Raw genomic sequence first — 20,356 nt, 5'->3', positions numbered from 1 at the left:
GTTTGCTCCAAGTACAGCACTGTGGAGTTCCGAAGAGAAACCACAAAGACAGCTGAACAGCACCAGAGCATGTAGGGCAACCCTGCAGGTGGGACAGACAGCCCTGCAGGTGGGACAGACAGCCCTGCAGCAGGACAAACATGCAGCAGGACAGACAGCCCTGCAGCAGCTGGGCTGTGCTGGGGGAGGAGGGATGGCACCAAGAACACCACACAGCAAACAGACAAGAAACCACATTCTCGCACTGGTGACATTTTATTTTGTTGTCTTCTGCTCTTGCCCATCTCACTGCAGACTCTCCACCCCTGCACAGTCTCCACGTCTGCTTTCAGCACAGCACCTGCAAACGCAGCAGAACCTGTTCCAAAGGCAGCTCTGGAGACCCCCTTGGCCCTGCATTATCCCCTGCTGTCAGAACAATGGGATTGTGCTGGTACTGACACACAGGTACAAACCTGCCTGCTCCCCACACACTGCCAGGCCTTCCCTGGCAATGTCAGCACCGGCAACTTTGTCCCACAGTGCAAATTCTGCAATTTTCTGGTATGGTGTGTCTTCGGATGACAGAGTCTGGAGAACTCATTCTTTAAAAACCAGGACTGCCTGTGCTGCTGCTTCCTGCCAGCTTCTGTGACATCTGCTGCATTCAGACACTGCCCAGGGAGGCTGTGGATGCCCCAGCCCTGGCACTGCTCAAAGCCAGGCTGGGTAAGGCCTGGAGCCACCTGCTCTAGTGAGACGTGTCCCTGCTCAGGGGGTGACACTAATTGATCTTTAAGGTCCATTCCAATCCCTTCACATTCTATGATTTATAGAGACAGAAAGATATTATTCCTTATGGTCCAGAGACAATGCCAACAACATGACTTAAAATGGTGACCCCTCTTCTTTTAACCTTTTCTACACAGGGAAGCCACTGCTATTATGCCTCATTTGCACAGAGAGTCAGTGTTGAAAAGAAACTGGTTATGTAAGACAGTGAAGGGGTATCTGCAGAGCAGGGGGAAAAGACACTGTGGGAGCACTGGCATGATAAGGAACCCATGCTGGCAAGGCAGCCTCGTGGAGCCTGGTCCCAGCACCAGCAGGCTGCTCATGGAGGGATGCACTGAATTGCAGTGTGTCTCTCAGGTGAGCATGGAACAGCTTCAATGGGCACACAAAGGCCACCTCAGCACATCAGGTATACCAAGGTCTCTAAAAGGCTGGTGAATCTCCAAAGGCTTGAGAGCATTCAGCTTTTGCAGCACTGGAAGACTTTCTACACATGTTTAATGTCCAACATTACAGGAGACAGATGCAGGAGGAACAGTGGGTTCCTGACAAGGGTAATAATGACCTTCCATCCCTTCCAAGTCTGGTGCTGTCTGGTGCTGAGCTGAAATGCTGGGGTATGAAATAGAGCTTTGTGCAACAGGATACAGCAAGCACTGAGAAGGTCTCTTTTGTAGCAGCCTTGCTGAGAACAGACAGGAGAGTGACAGGGCAAGGCAGTCTTTGCATTCTGCACAGCACTGTTCTCATGTTCAGTGTGGGTGCATTCTGTGCAAGAAAGGATTTCCCCGCTGAAGAGACCCAAACATTGTGCTAGTCAGTCCCTTTTGAGAAGAACTGTAAAAAAGAACCCTGATCTCACACATCAGAGGAAGATGACAAAACAGACACTTGCTGTACTGGAAACCACTATACAAGCAACTAGTATGACCAAACTGAGGCTGCAACCAGAGCAGGAATCACACTGTGAGTGCCACTGTCTAAAGGAACTCCACTGGCAGAAGCAGCCTCTGCACCGCAGCTTTGGCTTGAACTCCTCACAACTGACCAGATGTTTCAGTATCAAAGTCCCCTGCAGAACTGAGTCACAGTCCCAAAGACATTCAGCTGCTTATATTAGTGCTGTGGGTTATGAGCCTGACAGAAGTGGGACTTGTAGCTGAAAAGCTTTAGGATTACTCCTTTTCATCTTCTAGGGATTTACTTCGGCCTCGCTTGCGGCTGGTTTTTGGAACTTCAGCTTTCTGTGCAATTTGAGGTGCCCCTTCCTCACTGCCCGTGCTCTCGTTGTGTGCTCGTGGTGGGCGACCTCTCTTACTCCTCGTTTTATCAGCTCCAACAGCAGGGAGCTTCTTGGCAGCCAGGCTGCTGGCTCTCTTCTTTCTGCCCCTGCTCAAAGGACGTTTCTTCCGCTGCTTCTTCTGCTCTTCCCTTTGGCGAATTTTGATTAGCTTCTGAAAGCTTTTGGTGGTTGTGGTATTCACATCAAACCAGTCCTGCAGGTTTAGAAAGCAACAGGTTGGTACTGATCGTGGTGGAAATACCAAATAAAGCCTATCAGGGCTTACAACATAGCTGCCTTGTGGGACAAGGTTTCCCTGAAAGGTAAGATCTGGAAAGACAACTGCCTAACAACACTCTGTTCTTTGATGTGCCTCCTTAGGTGTCACTGTGTCTCAGAGGATTCAGATTTGATTTGACATTTGCTTAGTTAAGGCACAGGAAATGCTGCAGAGCTGCAGAGCTGAACAGAGCAGCAGCAGCTTGGGACAAGGCATGTGACATGACACAACACTTACTTACTCCCCAGACTAACACATAGACCAGCTAAGTTTAATGACCCTGTTCCCAACAGGGTTAAAAGTAAAGGAAAAAGTAAAACATGGCACACATCGAGCATTTTCTTCTTAAGACACTCTCCCCACCTCCAGCATGCTGAGTTTTGAGGTTCCCTCTGCCTGCCTTACCTCAGCGTGCACAGAGTTGATGTGATATTTGACCCCACTCTCTGAAGTGAACTCCTTCTCACACAGGAGACACTTGTATTTACCAGCCACAAAGTCTCCCTGGCATCAAAACAAAACAAAAACAAACAAAATTCCATCAAGAGGAGGAGGCTGATAACCCTATAGATTTCATTTACATCTTGCTCAGATAGAATTCAGCAATAAAAACTAGAAGCTCTCATGCATAGCAGACAGTTTTAGCCACAGCAGCACTGCCATGAGTGAGCAGCTGTGCCCACAAGGCACAGAACTGCTCTCTGAGATGCCACAAGGTCTCCAGCAGGGCACCTGGAAAAGCTGCTCTTGAAGCTGTGAGCCTACAGGTGGAACTGCTGTGCCATTACAAGGAATGCAGGAAGGGGCTTTCTCTCTCCTGTGTCATTACAAGGAATGCCAGCAAGGTGCTTTCTCCTGTGTAAGTACAAGGAGTGCCAGCAAGGGGCTTTCTCCTGCTCTCAGGCATTGTTTACGATGGCAACACCCTTAGCACACAGGGGAGCACCCAAACTGGGGGCTGGAATGAGGTGATCCGTAAGAACCCCTCCGACCCAAACCATTCCATGAATCCATGAACTTGTGAGGATCTCAGATCAGCAGGTGGCAGGATAAGAGCTTGAGGGACATGGAGAGTGGGGCTATGAAGAGGAAGGCTACCAACCAAGGTACATGTGCCAAGGTGAGACTTGAGTCCTGAGACACTGCCATACACAGATTCACAACCCTGAAAAAGTAAAAAAAACAAATGTGAACTACATGCTAGCAAGAAATCATTCCTTCCTGGACAATACAGCATTATTATGTCTGGAGGCCAATCCCAAAAGTGCAAAAGAGAGGTAGAGGGAGGCAGATACCAATCCTCCACTGCCAGAAAGCTTCTGGCAAAAAGACCATTAGAAGAGTAACCTTAGTATTTATATTTCCAGTTTCTGAGCACACTTGGACATAAAAAAGAGACTCCTGCAACAGTTACTCTCCTACTCTATCAACAGCCTGACTACAATGATAGTTTGCTTTCTGCCTGAAGTGCAACGGAGAACAATTTCAAGCAGAGCACACAGAGCAGGTACAAGACACTTCTCCTGCACTGCTCATGTCTCTGGCACAGAGCAGGAGCACAGCACCCCACAGGCTGATCTCAGCAGCTTCAGAGGCCTGGCCCATGGGCAGCTCCAGGCATCAGTGCTGGGGTACCACACTGTGCTCAGCCCCCAGCCCAGGGCCCAGAACAGGAGGCAGGAGCAGGACATGCTGCTGGGTCACTGGTGGTGACAGCACAGCTGCTCTCTGCAGACTCTCCACAGACAACAGGGCTGCAATTCTGACCTTGAAAATGATGCTATAATTTTAAATGATCATGCTAAATGATGCTGAATACTGGGGAGAAAGTGCTGGGTATAGGGGAGGGGAGGGCACAGGGAAGGCACCACAGACCAACCAAACCCAGAGGGCAGCTGCCACTGACCCTTGGCTCTGACAGCAACCACCACATGGAGATGTCCACCACCTCCACCAGTGGGGCCATTTGTTCCCACTGGATCTGACTGGTGACAGTTTTTCACAATGCCTTACAACAAAGCTTTCCAGTCCAAGGGGTCCAAGAGAGCCAGAGAGGGACTTTGGACAAGGATCTGGAATGACAGGACAAGGGGCAATGGCTCCCCACTGCCAGAGGGCAGGACTGGATGGGATACTGGGAAGGAATCCTTCCCTGTCAGGGGGCTGAGGCCCTGGCACAGGTTGTCCAGAGAAGCTGTGGCTGCCCCATGCCTGGAAATGCTCAAGGCCAGGTTGAAAAGACCTTAAAGCTGGTCTAGTACAATGAAGAAAACTGAAGTGCTGTCCCACACAAAGTCTCTTCACTCTTGTATTTCCAACTCTACTCCTTCCTTCTGTGAATAGATTTAGATAGAAAGGCAGAGGCCTGTCATTTTCCACTATTCAAACCTCCAAATGGACCAACTGCCCACCTGGATGAGAAAACTGTACCAGCCTGACACCAAGTTACTGGCTCTCAGGTATTCACACACATTCCCAAAAGGATCAACCCAGGGCACTTTGATGCAAAAGACAAAAGGAACATCCCCAGACATCCCCAAGACTCAACAGGCCCTTGATTACACTAAACAACCATACTGAGATGGAGCAGGATTTGTCTCCCACAGAGAGACCAACTGCAGTTCCAGGGTTGTGGGAAGCTGCTGGCTCATACAGAATTGAAATCTATCCCCTCTGGGGCTTCAGAAACAGTTTAAGATTACCTGATTTGGGCAGTGGACTCTTCGGTACATCTTTATCTCCGTTTTCCATTTGCACAGCACATCTTGACTAAATGTGGGCAGTCCAGGACGAGTGTATTTCAGCTGAGACAAAGATGGAATCGAGAGCTGGAAGTAATGCTGCCTGTGCAGAATTTCCTCCTCTAGGCCGAGACAGAAGTGCTATCTCTTCTCCTACTCTAACGGGCAAACTCCCAATAATCAATGTTCTCTTGTCTCACCAATCCTCTAGAAACATAAGTGAATCTGGAAAACCCCACAATATCAGAATCTGAAACTTCCCATTGCCTTGACTACAGCAATTGCTCTAAATGTCCTTACCCTGCTGAGAGCCATCGTTTTCCTCTGGCTTTCACTCACAGCCTAAAGGATACTACTGGAAACTCTGAAGTCTAAAGCACTGTGAAACAGCACAGCAAGTATCAGAGACTGGAAGGATTGCTGGGGCCTTACAGCATGGCAGGAGCGATCCATGACAGCCCCTGTTCCTTCTGCCCCCTGGGAATTCCAGCAACAGGACTCTACAGTGATCACAGCCTGCCTGAACAAACACTGCCCCACACAACTGCTGCTACAGAAGTACTGGGGGGGGGGGGGGGGGGGAAGGAGAGAGAGCAGAACCCAGGCCCCACACAACACACTGCTCTCCATGTGCCACAAACACGGCATAGGAGCCAGTACAACACACATTAGATGTGCAGGTATAAACTTGGACCCTATGTAGCATTTTTAAGGCTTTGTACCTTCCGGTCATCAGGAATCAAGTCCTGCAGAACTTTTCTTTTGGGCCACTCTTTGGCCAGCTCCTCTCCTGCCAGCTCATGGAGATAGTAGATTGCCACCTTTGCAGATCTCCTCTGCACTCTGCCTGCGCTGTTTTGCTCCCGTTTCATTTCTTTCAGGTTCTCTGTTCTCTCCTCATGGAGGAAGGTGACCTGCAATGAAGGCCCAAAAAGGTGAGTCTCTTTCACTGCTTCCTATTTCAGTTACACTAAATACAGGGAATAAATGTTTTGCCAAACTCCTCATAAACAGGCTGCATCAGCTATGGTTTACTGTCACAGACACGGGACAGAAGTGCATCCCATTGGTCAGACAGACCCCCAGAACTGCTCACAGGGATCACAGCAGTGAGGCTCAAGCAGAGAGCTTCATGGAGTTGCTAGTCTTGAAAGGTATTCCATCATTCACTGTAAAACCCTCATGGACAACAAGACTGCCTGTTCTGCTCCAATGGTGAGTCCTTTAAGAGCAAAGGAAAGCATCTCACAAGTTATGTTAGCATCACTCTTTCATGGAGCCAAAGTCAGGTCATTTTCTGCTGCCATGCTGATTTACTATTAGAAACTTCATCCTAGTCATACAGAAGCAACAGCTGCTGCTAGAAGGAAACTATCAAAGACAAAATAATCCAGGGGCAGGAAAAATGCAAACATTTGTGGTCTGTAATTACCCAACAAAGGAGTAGACAAAAGCCTACACGTGTCTCAAGCCTGAGTGGCTAAAGTCCCACCCCAGTCCCCGATACCCCTGCAGGGTGCACTCACTGGCCCATGCTTCGATCGCAGGTGGTAGACAAGTCCTGCCTTTGATCTGTAGGCTTTCCCACAGTGATGGCACTTCATAGCCATTTTCTCCAGCTCAGAAGCAGCCTTCCCACATTTTTTAATATGATACAGGTATCCCATTATGCTGGTGAAGCTGCCTGTGCAGCCCTGTCAAACAAAAAGAAAATACATGGAAGAAAACCATTCTTCAAGGGATTCCACCTCCAGTGTGAACAGGATCTGTCTATTCGGACAGACAACATCTGCAACAAAGAATTGGCATTGAAGTGACCATTAAAGGTCTCTTTTAACCCAAACCATTCTAAGACTCTATGCTACTCTGCCTTAAAAGCATAGCTGGGGTCTTGAAGCAAATCTTGCTCTGGCCAGCACCAGAGCACACTCAACAGCACTCTCACATTTCATGTCTATGCATACAACACTGCTGATTAATTGACACTGCTGATTAATTGACACTGCTGATTAACTGACACTCTGCACAATGCAGCTTACCTCCCTTGCACACTTCAGTTTTCCCATTCGTTTCAGAACTTTCCGAAGGCGCTCTCGCTCAAGCTGCTCATCCACTTCTTCTCCCTCCTTCATAATTGGCTAAAGCACAGCAGAAAGATGAATGAAAAACACGGGATGCTCAGCATTCACAGTTCTCCTCACAGGGAATTCACTACTCACACTGGGGCAGGAAAGCTTCTAAAATAATTAAATCTCTGCAACTTAATGATTATTTTACAGACATGTATTTACTATAATGCTGACTTTCTGTATCTGTGCTGGTTTTGCTGGGGTGGCAGCTGGTGTGGGGCTGTGTTTTGGATCTGTGCTGAGAACTGCTGAGAGCTCAGACATGGTTTTGCTGTTGCTGAGCAGCCCCTGAGGATACTGCAGAACACACTGCCAACCCCAACTGACCAACTGACCACGAGGATACTGCAGAGCACACTGCCAACCCCAACTGACCACGAGGATACTGCAGAGCACACTGCCAACCCCAACTGACCAACTGACCACAAGGATACTGCAGAACACACTGCCAACCCCAACTGACCAACTGACCACGAGGACATTGCAGAACACACTGCCAACCCCAACTGACCACGAGGATATTGCAGAGCACACTGCCAACCCCAACTGACCACGAGGACACTGCAGAGCACACTGCCAACTCCAACTGACCACGAGGATATTGCACCACCATGCTCAGCATGTAAAGCTGAGGGAAGGAGGAGGAAGGGGCAGACATTCAAAATGATGGCATTTGCTGTACCAAGCTACCACTATGTGTGATGAAGCCCTGTGGTCCTGGAGATGCCTGGACCTTCCTACCAAAGTGGTGAATGAGTTCCTTGTTTTGCTTTGCCTGTGTGCTTTATCTATTGAGCTGTCTTTATCCCAGCACATGAGTTTTCTCACTTCGATTCTCTCCCCCATCCTGTAGGTGAGAGAGAGAGTGAAGGGCAGCAGGGGGCTTGGCTGCTGACTGAGGTTAAACCAAAGAGGAATTATCTTTAAAAGGAGTAAACTGACAGAAAATTATGCATCTTAAACATTTAATAGTCCTACTGTTTCCACTCAGGCTGACTAAGGTGAAGCAGACTGCTTGTAACAACCACTCATCTGTGCAGAACTACAGCTCAAGTCTCTTATTCTCTCTCTGATGGTTACTGTATATTATTTCCTACCTTACCTAATAGTACACCTAGATTGAGTAAAAAGATAGAATTCAGTGACAGACCTAACCCTCAGGGCCAGAACATGATCCCTGGCCCGCATCATTTACTAATACAGCTGTAGGTTCAGAAACTGCAGTACTGGGAATCGTGCAAAAAATTCAGAGTGAATTATCTGAACTTTACACAAACTTCCAAATGACCTTTTCAAAAGTTCTAATTCTCCACAGCTACAACAGGAGACATTGCGTTCTTCAAAGTAAGAGCAAAGAGGAAAAGCAGATTGTAGTATTAGTACGAATCTAGTGTTAGATTACTATTTTTAAAGTAAACAGACATGAGAACTAATTGCTGCTTCTGCTATTTTACCTCAAATCTAGTCTGCTCTGGATGAAGAAAAACCTCCACCTTTGTAGCAAAGGACTGCTTGCAGCCTAATATTTTTCCTTCTGATTGGGAATGCCTTTTATGTGTGACTTATTTCCTAAACAGAAATTGATCCCTCATTCTATGATGTTGCATGCCTAGCATCTCTGGTAACATTCCACTGTTTTTCACATGTCAAGTCTCACTGGAAAAATAACAGTTCAACTAGATTTGAGCAGCTAGAACACTGGAAAAAAGCACTCCATGTTCTGTATCTGTGTGTAGCAGGAAGGACCAAAGCCTGTTCTGTGTCTGTGTGTAGCAGGAAAGGACCAAAGCCTGCTCTGCCTGTGTCTGTGTGTAGCAGGAAGGACCAAAGCCTGTTCTGTGTCTGTGTGTAGCAGGAAGCACCAAAGCCTGCTCTGCCTGCAGCAGTTTCAGATGCACAGCAGCTGTGTTACCTGATTGTTATGGTCTGCCATGACGTGGTATTTCATCCCTGCTGAAGACTTCAGCTGCTTCCCGCAGTGCTGACACGTGAACATTTCCTAGAAACAAACAAGGATGTGGTACATTTAACTGTAAATTAACCAAAGCAGTGGATAACTCTTTGGGGGAAAGGAGCAGGAGAGCAGAACAATTTATTTGGGCCTGGTAACTCTCTTCAAAGAACTGATTTTACGGAGTCTAAAATCTAGTGGAACAATGAAGTAACTACACCTTTGTTCACTACGCAAACCTCCTGCAAAAGGCTGGGCAAGAAGCACCAATCACTGTTCTTACAGATATATAAAGGACTCTTGCTAAGGGACACAGTGATGAGATGAAACTGGTTTTAAATGCAACACAAAACAGGCAGGTATTTCTATCAGTAAGCTGAAGAGGAGTAAAGAGACCATTGCTCATCTCTTGTGTTCTTACCTTCCTGCAATTCAGCATATGTTTCTTCAGCCCTTCTACAGTCTTCCTCACCACAGCCCGGCACGTGGGACAGGTAACTCGGCCTTTGTCCTGAATCTCTAGAGACCACTGCTCTTCCATGCTACCTGTCAAAACACAACATTTAGAACAAAAGTGCTAACACAACATTTTTCCTTTTTCCTCCTTCACGTGCAGCTCCTTTACAGCTCCAGGGATGGACGGTCACAAGGCACACAGCACTCACTGTCAAGGACCATTTTACAAACACCCTTGGATCTGTCACAAGGCACACAGCACTCACTGTCAAAGAGCATTTTACAAATACCCTTGGATCTACCATTCCCTTGTAAGGTGTGCTCTTCTACCTGACCAGTAGTATAAGGCCTAATCCTGAGGGCCAGCACATTTCCCTCTGCTAATTTCTGTCACACAATTAGTTTAGCATGCTGAGTTAGCAAAAGTTTAGCAAACTTTTCTTTTGGCCAAAGTGTTTTCACAGTAAAAGCAGCCACAGACCACCAGGGCAAGTTACTCAGCAGCCAGGGAAAAGCACCCTGTGTGGCATGGTTTTCAGTTTCTGGCCTCTCTATGAAATCCCAAGCAGAGGTCTGTCATAATCCACAAGAATTATAAATTACTGAAATGGGTTCTGGGAAGAAAGTGGTTTAGCAGCCATCTGCCTGAATTCTTACCATAACAAGATCCACATCCTCTCCTCTTTTCCCAATAATAACAGGCCCAGGCTGTCCCTCTCCTGGGGAAAAGTTTGTGAATCAAACAGCACTTGGTAGAAAACTGGGGTGTTTAATGAGTGCTGTAATTTACAAACACCAAGTTATTCCACTCACTGAATCAAGGTTAATTTTATTTTTCTAGGACAGATTGCTTGGGTCTCTGGCTCCCAGGATAGGTGATCTGGCAGCAACAGCTATGGAGTTTTTCCTGCAAACATATTCTGCTGAGTAAAAACGATAAATGTTTTAATGCGTTTAATAATGTAACTATTCTAACAGGCTTTTTTTCAGTTCAAAAAGTGATTCCTCTTTCACTGTTACACTCTGCAATAGCCAAAGCACGTGGGGCTACACTCAGGCAGTGTGCAGTCCTTTCAGTCCTACTGTGCAGTACTGACACAGTGCCAGGCCAGCAGCCAGCTCCTCCCTGCCAACAGTACAGGGAACTGCTGAATGGAAACACCAGAAGCACAGCTCTGCTCAGATTCAAATCCTAGAATCACATTTATCTTTTATCTGCTTCATGAGCAACTCCTAGCTACTGCCTCTTCTTACCTGCGTCATAGGTTTCTGGCTCTTTCCGAACACTGTGGTGTTTCGTTCTGGAGTTTTGTTTTGTTCCAGTTTGTTGGTTTTTCCCTGTTATAACACAAACAAGACAAGCCAAAATAGTCAGTTCTGCTAGCTTTCTTACAATAAAAAACAGATTTTCTTTTTGCTAGAAGGCTGCTATTTAAGTCTGCTGTCTCAAAGTTATTCAGAAATGTTCAATGCTTTTTTTTTTTTTTAAGCAATGTCAAGGTTATGTTTCCTACTCCCTTTCAAGATCTATTTCTAGTGGCAGGCATTAGTCCCACTCAAACACTTGTGAGTTCTGTGGTTGTTCCCACTCCAAGCTCGGGGATGTGAACTCTCCACACTGACACATCCTTTGTGCAGTTTGACTGAGTCCATCTGATGATAACCATGGGAGTCTCGTTGCTCTACTCATTCCAGTCTTCTTTAGACTAAAACACTCTTATTGTTTCAGCATGGGTTATGCTGTTTGCTCTCATCTCCCTGTCCTCTTCAGCTGTCACACAGATTTCCTGAACCTCAGTGCCTGTTCCTGGAAACAGCACTCCATGGTGGCCCTGCATTAGAGCAAAAGAATTACTTCACACGTCTAATTACTTCAGAGTCTACATTTCTCCTCAAAGCTCTCAGTCCAACATCTGCCTTCTCAAAAAACCATTCTGACACTGCTAGTCCCCAGTGAGCTTTTGATCTGCTATGGATCTTGAATCCTCTTCTGCAGCACTGGCTCCTGGGAGGCTGCTTGTTGTTTTTCAGCTGTGACAGTGTTTCCTCCCAAACAATATCATTAATTTTACACTGCTCTCTGTTCTATTTTTAAATTGTTTCTCTGTTGTTGAGACCACTTTCACTTTTAGCCTTTTCTCCAGTACACTTGCTGTCACTTTCAGCTATGTGCTGTCTACATACTTCCACCCTTGGTGACAGAAACAACAGCCAGAGTTGAATACAGGGACACTCCATGAACCATCTTTCTACACTTCTATTTCACCGGGCTAGTGACCTCATTGTAGAAGGCTGTCAGGCTGATTTAAGCATGACTGGCCCTGCATGAATCCATGCTGATTACTCCAAATCCCCATCTTGTCCTTCATGTGTTTGGAAATGCTTTCCAGGATGATTCTCTCCATCAGCTTCCCAAGGACTGAGGTGAGGTAGACTGGCCAGTAGTTCCCCAGATCTTCCTTCTTTCTGTCCTTGAAGATACAATTGGTAATTTGTCTCTTCCAGCCTCCAGGAACCTCTGCCAGTCGCCATCACCTTTCAAAGATAATCAAGAGTGGCCTCACAATGACATCAGCCAGCTCTCAGCACTCAGTGCACCCCGTCAGGCCCTCCAGGACTTAGAATCTTAAATTGTTTAGGTTGGAAAAGCCCTCCAAGATCATCAAGTCCAACAGTTCCCCCAGTGCTGCCAAGGCCACTGCTAACCCATGTCTCCAAGTGCCACATCCACATGCCTTTCAAACCCCTCCAGGGATGGGCACTGCACCACTGCTCTGGGCAGCTGTGCCAGGGCTGGACAGTCCTTCTGGGGCAAAACATTGCTCCCAGTATCACATCTAAGCCTGGTGCAATTTGAGGCCATTTTCCCTTGTCCTGTCACTTCCATGGAAGCAGAGCCTGTTTCCTCCTGCCAGGGACTTGTGCAGAGCCACAAGATCCCTCCTGAGCCTCCTTTTCTCCAGGCTGAGCCCCTTCCCAGCTCCCTCAGCCTCTCCTGGGGCTCCATTCCCTTCCCAGCTCCCTCAGCCTCTCCTGGGGCTCCATTCCCTTCCCAGCTCCCTTCCCTGGACACTCCCCAGCCCCTCCAGGTCTCTCCTGTCAGGAGGGGCCCAGAGCTGCCCCCAGCACTGGAGGCGTCCCAGCAGTGCCAGCACAGGGGACAGGCACTGCCCTGGCCCTGCTGCCACCCCAGAGCTGGCACAGCCCAGGGGCCAGTGGCTGCCTCTTGCCCACCTGGGCTTGTGTTGAGCCACACTTGACCAACACTCACAGGGCTTTTTTCAGCCCCTGTGCCCCAGCCTGGAGTGCTTCATGGGGTTACAGTGACCCCAGGGCAGGGCCTGGCACTTGGCCTTGTTGGCTCTCACACTGTTAGCATTGGCCCATCATTCCAGCCTGTCCTGTTTCCTCTGCAGAGCCTTCCTGCTCTCCAGCAGATCCACATCCTAATCCACTTGGTGTCATCCTCAAACTTACTGAAGGTGCACTCAGTCCCCTCATCTAGACCATCAATAAAGATATTAAACTGGACTGGCCAAGTACTGGGCCTGGGGAAGACAACTGGTGACCGGCCCCAGATGGATGTCACCCCTTGCCCCATGGCTCTCTGGGCCCAGCCATCCAGCCAATTTTCCACCCAGCCAAGAGAGCACCTGTCCAAGTCATGAGCATCCAGTTTCTCCTGAAGAATGATGTGGGAAATGGTGTCAAAAGGCTCCACTAAAGTCCAGGTAAATAACATCCCCACAGCCCTTCTCTCATCCATCACCTTGTCATCCAAGAACATCAGATGAGTCAGGCAGTACCTGCCATTCTGCCTGGCCTGATCACCATGCTGTCCTGCAGATGCCCCATGACAGCACCCCAGATAATGTGCTCCATGACCTTCCATGGCACCAAGGCCAGAGCCACAAATGTGTCTGTGGTTTCCCAGATCCTCCTTCTGAGCCTTCCTGCAGATGGGTGTAACCCAGGCTAACCTCCAGTCTTCTCAGACCTTTCCACCTAACCAAGACTACAGAAAAATGATTGGGTAAATCCAGTTTAAGCTCCCCTGCTCTAAGGAGCAGTGCACCCACAGCTTCCCTGGTCTCCCCTTTGCTGTTCATATACTTGTAGAATCCTTTCTTATTGCTGTTCACATCCCTTGCCAGATTCAACTCCAGGCTGGCTTTCTGTGTCACCTGCTCCTGCTTTCACCACTTGCACACCTTCCTTTGCACCTAACCACTGACTGACAAACCTTCTAGAGGAATGAAAGGCCTCTGGTGTCACACATTTCTCCCCTTGGTCTTTGTGGCAATAAAAAAGTGTTTGGGTATGAGTTCCTCTTAACAAACCCATACTGCTGTTATCAGCTACCCAATCTCCAGATGTTCACAAGCAATGTGTCAGATTATTTAATCTATAATCCTTTGAGAAACCGAAATATGCAGACTGGCCTATACTTCCCATCATTTCCTTCCTCGCTCCCTTTGTTGGACTTCTAAGACAGACTGAAATTAGACCACCTCCCACCGATGAAGCAGACACTAGTCAATCGCTTCCTAGAACAAAACACTCAGAATCAAAAACAGAGTTTGAAGACTCCAGAAGATGTCACTTGGGCAGTCAAGTCAAAGCACCTAATTAGTATCTAATTAGGAATTACAAGTTATTTGTATTACCCGAAATCTTCTGCTTCTTCTTGGGAGAGTCTTTAACATCTTTGCCTTCCCTTTGCTCAGATTTCCTCTTGCCTTTCAACAGTACTTCTCCTGATAAGTAAGAACAGATATGCTTCAGTCTCAGTATTCAGTCTGGATAACAGCCTTGAGTCTACTGCTGCCTCATCTTGTATTCAAAACTTATTAAAAAACAACCAAAAAAAAGTAGTTCTTGTGAGGCACCTGGGCACCAGTGAACTGCACACCACCTTCTCACTCAGCAACATTGAAGCAGCCCATGGCCCACAGTACTGTGATACAGCAGGTACGGAAGAAACAGTGCCACAGCAGGGCCTGGAAAAATAATCCTCAGGAAAAGAAGCAGAAAGCACTAGGTTATGTGATGGAAACCTCACCTGCACTCACACAAAAAGGAGCATACAGAAACTCAAATCGTGCCTGCCCTTTCCAAGCTTATCAAAATCTTGTCTCCATGAATACAGATGAGCACAGAAGCACAATGGTAGGCAGGGAACACCAATTAGGGACTTAAAGAAACAGATAGCTTCCTCCTGAGCCTGTCCCAGGAGACCCACAAGGATAAGTCAGTGGGAACCCCTCTCTGCAGCCCCCTTTGGGAGGGGGACAGTGAGAAGGGAGAGCGTGGTGTTACTGCCTGGGGTTATGCAGCACCTGGGATATGAGTGGAGAACAATTCAGGATTACACAGGACTAGGATGATCAGGAGTGGTATCAAAGGGAGGGAAAGGGACAGAATTACCCAGTTTGGAGTTGATCAAGTGTGGGAAAATAGAGGTGTAAGAGGATAGCAAAGAACACCTGCTTGTAAATAGGTGACTGGTCAGTATACAAATCTTGTCATGTCTTACAGCAAGTAGGGTCTGTGAGTACGAGCCTGTCTGTAAGGAGGTCTTCACCTGCCCCTGGCATGGCTCTACAGGGGCCAGTGCATCCCTGGCCCAGCAACTGAGGAGCCTGGGATCCAAAGGTCAGGCACTGAGCAGATGGAGCGTACAAGGATGGAGGCTGCTGGTGCTGTTTGTGTGCATGCTGGTCTGTGTGGCTCCCGCCCATGTCTGCTGTAGGTCTGTTTGGTCCCACAGGAATACTCAGTCTGGCTAGTGACTGCACCTGGGCCGTGCAGCTACAGCAATCTCACTTCTATCAAGCTACCAAATTTGCCTCTCCCCACAACAGAATAAAATACAGATCCTGACTTAGAGGTAAGAAGGAAGTGCATTAAAGAAGATTGAAGTTTTGACTCTCTGCCACACAAGAAGTATGGAAAACAGCTCCTAGGCCAGGAAATCTGAATGTTCCTGCAACAACCCAAACCAGACCCATTTCAAATCAGAAAATTTTAACTGACAAATGTGAGAAAATGAAGACATCCTTAAAAAATAATAATCTACCAACCACAAAAGCTGTATCTAATCCCAAATACTACTGAATGGTCCCCTTTGCCACATCTTTAGTGTTGATGGTTCTATTTTTAAAGCTCTTCAAGCTTATTTCTGATATGATTGGTGTAACTCTTCCTCTTCTACAGATAGAACTGAGTTCAGGCACAGAATGATTACTTTAATAGACAAGGGACTCAAAAGGAACTGTATAATATCAGAGAACTGTACTGGTATTTGTGCAGTGGCAAAAGTTCATTTTTTCTAATACACGAGCAGCACCAGCAAGCTTGTAATTTTTGGCTGAATTGCAGCATGCCTTTCATGAGCAAACGAATTTCTCACTGAAAAACCAGAGAGAAAACCAGTTTTGCCTTGGACCACTAGTGATAATTACCTTTTTTTTCTGAAGATTTGCTCACGCTGTTTTTCATCCCTCTCATTTCCAGCCAGTACGCAGGCCTGCGAATGGTGCGCTTGCTCCTGGGCTCGGCGCTCCCGTTCACTGGGGAGGCCGGGGAGATGGTGGTGGCTGTGTCCTCAGAGTCACTGTTCACTCCCACCACAGCAGCTTCCACCTCCTCAGCTGGCTTAGACCTGGAAAACATCCAGTCAAATTCCTGCGTGTATGGATGCATACTAGTGCATAATCACAATAAACTTGACAGACAACATCCTTCTCATCTTCCCAAGTATTCTAAAAATTAATATCACAATTCACTGAATATCCTGAGTTTTGGGACCTGTTTTATCTTGCCAGCAAGATAAAACACTGTCCTCAGTGCTGGTTTTCAGTACATCTTTTTGATAATGACATTATTGAGATCTCAAGAGGAACAGAAAAAAATATTCCTCCTACCTCAAACTTTCAACTTCAGAAGCAGGAGTAAGTGAATCTTAATTTTAAAATACGCATTTATCCCTGGAATATAAGAATATTTCTGTAGCCCATCATTATAAAAGAGACATTTTGCATCCCAGAAAGGGCAAGATCTCCTTCAGCCTCTACTCCCAGAATCAGGGGTGGCACAACTCAATTAAAGATTTTGTGCCAGTAAGAATTTTAACAAGCGAGCCTTTCAGCAATTAAGACAACTTCCAACCTACAAATCACACTATATTAAGACACTTTAGACTAATCAGCAGCACTGACATTTTTTCCTAGAGATCAGAGGGAACTTTGCTTCACTGTTCCAAAGTATTTCTCTCAGGCCTTGAAATGCCTGAACATCTACATTCCTGTACACGACAGGAAACTGAATGAAGTGTCCAAGAAACACAGAGTATCTATTCTCTGGGCAAATACCACTTACATGAAGGAGAAACAAAGGGAACACAAACAGTTTGCAATGTCTCCCATTGCTACTGCAATTCCCAACTGAAATAAGTAGATCACTCGAGTGAGTGATGACTGTGATGACCACTGTGCCCATACTCTGAGCTGTGGAGCTCACCTTCAACACATCAATCCAGGAATTGATAAGGGGAGATGCTGAGGGCACCAGGTCAGGTCATTACATACTATGTTTCAGGAGGTACTGCAGAAGCATGGGGAGAGGCTTGCTCAAATTAAAGTCTTTAAGTTGCAATCACACCCAAAATGCATACATTTCGGAGCACCATTTGGTTTTGGACTCAAAATATTTATCTTCACAATGCTAAAATCGTTTAAAAAAATAAATGAAAGCTAATACACACTGAAGTGCCAGAAAAGCACTTTTCCTACAAACCAGTAAGTGAAGTCAGCTGAGACTCTCAACACTTTAATTAAAATTGTTGCAACTCTTAAAATTCAGAATATTCTCAGCTTTTTTCTTGCTGTCAATCAAACTAGACAAAACCCATTCACATACTTTTTATTTCCTAAGGACTTCTTGAGCTTCTGCTGTCTGTGATGTCCAGTCCTGGTGTCCTAAAAAGGCAGAACAATTCACATTAGCAGCATCATTTGTTTTCTTTTAGCATGTTTCACTATGCAGCCAAGTACAACCACCTGCACATCACCTTGAGGATGTGCATTCACCACCCTTTGAAAAACAAATCACCGTTTTCTGCAACTAGAAGAGCTTAACCTTTCCAACTCCAGCAGAACTGGACTGGAATCAAACCAGGGATGAGCCCCTCCACACATCCCATATGAAATCTTTCACCTGCAATGGCGGAGTGTTCTTTGTCTCCAGTACATTCACCCATATATTTTTTCTGCCTATACTTTATCACTCGATGACAAATATTTTAGATACTCATTTGCTGGCTTTTACACAGTACTTGTTTTTCCTTAATGAAGTAATTCTTCCATTTACCCTGCCAAGAACCTTGTTTCTGGTCTCCTTCATGCCCTCCTTTTTATCTCGTTTTATTATACCACATCAGCCCCCCAGATGTTCACGTTATCCACATCAAAGAATCCTTTTTCTTATTTAACAAAGATTTTTTTTGTCACTTATCCATTGCTATGCTATTAAGACATGCAATTTAACACATCTTTGTAAAAGTATGTGTACAAGTCAGCTGAACATGCCATTTGTTGTAAGCTGCTCCTAGTGCATGGACAAACACGTACCACCACCTTCTTCCAAATGCTAATGACTGAATGCCATTCCTCACTAGAAAACTCAGGAAAAAACCAATAGTTATACAGACTAGAGAATAAAAATCACTGCCCAGTGGAAGCATGAAGAATACCAAAACTGTAACCCAAGGAACAAAGGTAGTATTTTGCCATAAACAGAAACTGGCTAAGGAACTGGAAGAACCAAAAAAAACCCACAAAAAAACCAATAGCCAAAACAAAACCAAAAAAAAACACCCTGAAAAAACAAAAAAATCCAATGAAACAAAACAGAAAATTACAGACAAAAAAAGAAAACAGACAAAAAAAGAAATTATGGCTAATTGCCTATCTTCTTTATAGAAAGCTGTGATTCACACTATCAACCATGAGACGCCCCAAGCACCAGTTAAGAAGTTCAGAAGCAGGCACTAATATCAATACACGAATGATTAAACTGTGCCTATGCCCTCCAGCCCCAGAGTCTCCTCATGGAAACGTTAGGGAAGCAGCAGGGGAAAATTCACAACTGCTTGATCAAAGACTTCACAATCAAATCTTGCCTCCTTGGAAGTGAAGTCAATTGGATGTTTCTATTTGCATTATTTACACCCAAACAGCGGCATCAACAGCATTGCCTGGGAAATCTCTACACGAGTGGAGAAGCAGCCAGAAGCTATGAAGTTATAATGATAAAAACGAATAAACAGGCAGGCAGAGTCTGCTGCAATTCTCTGGCTTAATCTAGGATTAGAAAAAATGACAAACATGGCATGTGTATCAAGATTCATGGGGTTTTCATAACTAAAAAATTTTGCATAAGAGTGAAGATTACTATGAAGAACTTCAGTGGCAGTTAAGGATCTGCAATAAAAAAGGAGAGTGAAAATTATCTGTCAGGCTTTCCTCTCCGAGAAGTTAATAACAGCAATTATGAAGGAAACATCTATAGAAACTGGTGTTTAAGTTCTGCGTGTTTTTTCATTTATACACTTCCTACTTAAAAAACAGAGACCTAATGTATGTAGGAATGCTCAACGGCTGGACATAAAGAAAACAGAAAAGTCATGTTCCTTGCACGGGTGAGAAAAAGTGAAACAGAGCCTGAAAAGGCGGGGAGTGGTGGATTCTGTCTGCCCGCGCTCTGCGGGCCATGCCGGTGACCCGGAGCGCGGGCTGGAAACAGCACCCAGGCGGCAGGACGGTGCCCAAGCACAGCACAGCAACTCCCCGCGGCGAGAGCTGGCACGAAAACTGGAGGTGATGGAGGTGCCAGTGGGGACACCGGGCATCCTCAGGGCCCGACCGTCCTGCGAGGAGCGGGAGGGCTCGGTATCCTCTGGGGAACTCCCTGTTCCAGCCCCGCGCTCCCGTTCCTACCCGCGCACTGCATCAGCCAGCTCCTCCTGCAGCGAAGGCATTTCGGACAAAGCGCAGCCCCGGCCCCAGGAGCGCCCGCTCAGGGCTCCTGCCCGCCCGCCTCGGGCCGAACAGAACCGGCCCGGCCCCAGCAGCGCCCGCTCAGGGCTCCTGCCCGCCCGCCTCGGGCCGAACAGAACTGGCCCGGCCCCAGGCCCCCGGCCCCAGCAGCGCCCGCTCAGGGCCCCTGCCCGCCTCGGGCCGAACACAGCCGGGCCCGGGCCCGGCCCCAGGCCTCGCCTCGCCTTCGGGCGCAGAGGGGCGGCTCCGGCCGCTGCTCCCCGGGAGTCCGGAGCGCTCCCGCTCTTCGCCCGCGCAGAGCCGCTCACGGCGCCGGGCAGGCCGCACAGCCTCACCGGCTGGCCGGGAAGCCGGCTCGCCCCCGCTATCCCGACGTCGGAACCCATCTCGCGGTGACCCGCGGAGCAGCCAGGCTCTCCGGGGCAGCCGCCGGTAGCATCGCTGAAAAGACCGCGGGCACTCACCGAGCCTCCGCCGCTACTACCGCCCCGCATGGTGCCGGTGTCGCCGCCACGTCAGCGCCACGCCCGCCCGCGCGGTCCCGCCCGCCGCCCCCGGCCGGCCCTGGCAGCGCCCCCAGCCCCGCCGCGCTGCTGCTGCTGGTGTGGCGCGCCCGGGGCCGTGCCAGGCCGAGCAGCGCCGGGAGGCCGCGCGGGCCCGCGGAGCGTCCAGGCGGCAGCGGGGC

The 20,356-nt window shown here is 47.6% G+C and overlaps 1 protein-coding gene across 1 annotated transcript; it reads right to left on the bottom strand.

Moving 5' to 3' along the window:
• Positions 1 to 242: 242 nt before the first annotated feature.
• ZNF512 (zinc finger protein 512) lies at positions 243 to 20,220 on the bottom strand. The gene is made up of 14 exons (XM_058020457.1): positions 20,136 to 20,220; positions 17,534 to 17,592; positions 16,078 to 16,277; positions 14,281 to 14,370; positions 10,868 to 10,951; positions 9,579 to 9,703; positions 9,119 to 9,205; positions 7,117 to 7,215; positions 6,604 to 6,771; positions 5,800 to 5,991; positions 5,039 to 5,140; positions 3,439 to 3,501; positions 2,742 to 2,840; positions 243 to 2,270 (listed from the first exon to the last, which is right to left on the bottom strand). The coding sequence occupies exons 1-14, from the start codon at positions 20,163 to 20,165 to the stop codon at positions 1,950 to 1,952; spliced, it is 1,719 nt and encodes a 572-aa protein (XP_057876440.1). The 5' UTR covers positions 20,166 to 20,220; the 3' UTR covers positions 243 to 1,949.
• Positions 20,221 to 20,356: the final 136 nt, after the last annotated feature.

Source organism: Melospiza georgiana, chromosome 3 (genome assembly GCF_028018845.1).
Source record: "Melospiza georgiana isolate bMelGeo1 chromosome 3, bMelGeo1.pri, whole genome shotgun sequence".
NCBI lineage: Eukaryota > Metazoa > Chordata > Aves > Passeriformes > Passerellidae > Melospiza > Melospiza georgiana.
The sequence above is the reverse complement of the archived record's forward strand: the minus strand, read 5'-3'. Positions and strand labels throughout refer to the sequence as shown.